Source organism: Nematolebias whitei, chromosome 2 (assembly GCF_014905685.2).
Source record: "Nematolebias whitei isolate Nwh7 chromosome 2, NemWhi1, whole genome shotgun sequence".
NCBI classification, from domain to species: Eukaryota; Metazoa; Chordata; class Actinopteri; order Cyprinodontiformes; family Rivulidae; genus Nematolebias; species Nematolebias whitei.
The window spans coordinates 31,035,366-31,038,844 of record NC_056499.1 but is presented as its reverse complement, the minus strand read 5'-3'; the positions used below and the strand labels follow the sequence as shown (position 1 = coordinate 31,038,844).

The 3,479-nt window shown below is 42.8% G+C and overlaps 1 protein-coding gene across 1 annotated transcript in view; it reads left to right on the top strand.

Moving 5' to 3' along the window:
* Positions 1 to 310: 310 nt before the first annotated feature.
* The window catches only part of cdh8 (cadherin 8), a gene marked incomplete at its 3' end in the record, with an annotated part of 74,793 nt that continues 71,624 nt past the window's right edge, over positions 311 to 3,479 (top strand). The window contains 2 exon segments of the mRNA XM_037694185.1: positions 311 to 343; positions 2,524 to 2,818. Coding sequence (XP_037550113.1) covers positions 311 to 343; positions 2,524 to 2,818 — 328 coding nt within the window.

Below are 3,479 nucleotides of genomic sequence, written 5' to 3'. Positions count from 1 at the left end.
GCAAGTTGTAACGTGTAACCCCTGCTATCAGCTTGGCCATCCATCTGTCTGGCGAGCAAGCTCGCAGCCACTATGCATAACGTTCGTCGAGTGGGCGTACATTTAGGTGGTGTGTCGTGTTTTTACGGATGTCAGTCAATCCACCGCCTCGACCACCGTCATGAGCCGCGGGAGTGTGTTCCACGTGAACCAAGGCGAGGCTTCCTCGAAAGGGCTCTGAGTGTGCCTGTGTGCTGCGCTCGGGCTGCGGGTCCACATTCATGTCTATGTAGACCGGCATGTGTTGAGGAGAGGCGTGTGAAAACTGTTGATGCCGCGGGAGCGCGGGTTTGACCCCACTGCGGTGAGACGCGTGCATTGGCTCAGCCCCCCCACTACTGACACTACGCTCTCCAGGAGGGAATGAGCAGCGGGGGGTTGCTGCTGACGTCGCCTGTCCCGGAGGAACCATCCGATTCGCTCCGAGAGTCGGCGATAAAAGGAAAATTACAAGATGGCATTGTCCAGCGTGTAGCGACCTGCCACTGAGAATACTCCTCGGCGCTTACCTTGAAACAAGACTGCTTGTCTGCTTCTCCTCGGGGAGGAGAACTCACCGGGACGATAGGAGTTTGACGTGGCGGGGTCACAGGCAGTCTTAACAAGGTTGGTCAAGTTAGGCAACTTTCCTTCTTGGTTCTTCTGATAGTACTATTAGCTCGCTGAAGAAAAATGGGAGCCGATTACCCGCTCTTAACGTAATTTATACGGACAGGGTGGGGCCCACACAGCAGGTGGACATGGACTAAATTTTTCAGTGCAATGCTTCGCATGACGGGATAGACACACTAAGCGACAGCTCTTAAAGGGCGAAGCCTATATGAAATAGAACTGTCCACTACTCTCAGCACCTCTGGGACTTTTCATCAATGAATTAATCAATTAAAGGTTTGGAGTAACAGCTAATTTCTGGGAATTTTCTTGGTATTATTCAATTATTGAGCATGTATACCTGTGACCCTTTGCATGGCAACAGTGTTTATTAATTTGTCAAAAATAAATCCTGATAAAAACATTTACATTGAGAATATATTACACCCCAAAAGCAACACATTAAAATCAAAGAACAAATATGACAGACTATCATTAATTTGAGCTCATTTACTGTTTCTCAGTGTGCAGGATGTTGCGAGGCAATTGTGTTAATGAGCTACATCATTCATGTGAAATGATGGCACAATTAGGAAAACAAAAGTGCAAGGTGTGACAATTTAAGTGAATGTGCTTTGTCAGTGTCTTCAAACAACACCTCGGAGACAGCAAATGCATAAAAGCTGGCTCAAAGGAACGTTGCCGGAGGCTTAGGGGTTGAGCGTTTCACCGACAGATTTCTGCCTTCCTGTTCAGCACCCTAACTATGCTCACACAAGAATCCCCTGCTGAAACATTGTGGCAGGAAATGAAATTAACGCTACTGAATTCAGATGTGTTTGATTCATGCTTCTTCGCATGTGCACGGCTGAGTTCATGTTAAGAAAAATAAAGTCTGAAAGATGAGGTCTGGCAGCTGCACCCCGGCAGCATGAAACCTTGCAGGATTTGTAAATATTGTCTCTCCCTTTCCCTCAAAAAGTCACTCACCTTAGGGATCAAGAGGCTTATATGAAAGGTGACTTGCAGCAGAGCAAGTGCTCTGTCTATTGATGTGAATAACATCAACCTTCTTGGCATTGGTAGGAACAAAACCCATTTTCCTCTGATCTTTTTTTCCCTCCTCACCAGTGAATCCTCTACCCTGTAAATGCACATTTTCTAACTCGACCCAGTAAAGGTTGTCCTTTTTTTTTCTGCTCGTCTGTACACAGATGTTAAAACAGCCTTACCTAGCACCCGCAACCTCATTAGTTATACCAGCCTGTGCAGCGAGTGGGATCTAACTACTCAGCTTATATTAGCATGTAATGCTGCTTTAGTGAACTAATGAAACTGTAATTACAAAAATAATGAGGACTATGCTGAATCATCTACTGACTTTAGGGCTAGCTGTTTGTAAAGAGGTGTGCAGGGTTTTACTTTCCAAATTTTTATTGATTTTTGACACACACACATCCTCCCCCCGCTATTATAGAGCGTGCATTCAAAGCACACCCAGCATTTGTGCTGTGAATTTAAGACTTCAGGGAACAATTTGCTGCATATTGGGTGTTTGTATGATGCATTTGTGATGTATACCAAGGAACTATGTAGGCTATGGTCCATTTCCTGCGCTAGTTATAAACTTATTGTCCCCAGCGGGCCTCATTTAGCAAAGTGCGCACTATGTTGGGCTACGTTTAGTATCTGTGCTTCACTACTTTCAGCAGAAAGCAGCAGCATCATTTAGATATAGACATCTTGAACACTTATCTGAATTTACATGATGCGCTTTTTGTTAAATTGCTGAATATTTCAACAAACATTAATTAAATACACATTTACAAAGCTGAAACAAATTGTGGTACCCTTTAACAAAATCTTTTGTCCTGTCTCCTCTTTTCATTTCAGCTACACACAGACTTGGATGTTGGCAACAAGAACATCAAATACGTTCTTGCAGGTGAGGGAGCAGGCACCATTTTTGCAATCAACGAGCTAACTGGGGACATCCATGCCATGAAGAGGCTGGACCGTGAGGAGAAAGCCGAGTACACGCTAACAGCACAGGTCATTAACGCCGACACAGACGAGCCTTTGGAGCCGCCATCTGAGTTCATCATTAAAGTTCAGGACATAAATGACAATTCACCGCAGTTCATTGAAGGCCCATACCACGCATCGATTCCAGAAATGTCTGCTGTTGGTAAGTTACAGCTGACAGACCTCATTCCTTCCCTCCGCCTCACACAGCAGCCTAATCAGTGTGTGAGATTTCCAAGACGGCTGATTTCTAGTGGGCTATCGCAGAACAATAATGTGTAAAACAGAACAAGAGGAAATGAGTGTGCCTGTTTAAATGCTTGCCTGCAATGAGCATCTTAGCAAATTGAAATGTAAGAACATTGAATCAAATCATATTTCATAAACTCATAGCTAAGCCATGCAATATCAAAACTAGTGTCTGGGTCAACATGGACACTTGTCTTTTTGTTCACAGTCTAAACAAAGAACACCTTGAATGAGTGTGTGTAATATTTTGAAATAACAATTAAATAAAGGTCTACAAAGGGTTTTTGTGCACACTCACAATTTGTCACTTAGCAAAACAATTCAAATATATTTTGTCACAATGTGGTGCAGTACAACTTCTGTCTTTTCATTTTGGCTTCGAACTATAATATGTTAAACAACTAGCTTCTGAGTTAACATGATGTTTTGCAGTTGTCTCCTTTGAACAAAGTGGTGTCATTTGCTCAGTTTGGGATATGATTTTTTTGAATGTTCTCTTTTATTTAGCACTTTTTCTTGTTGTTGTAACCCATTTATAAATATATATATATATATATATATATATAGATATATAT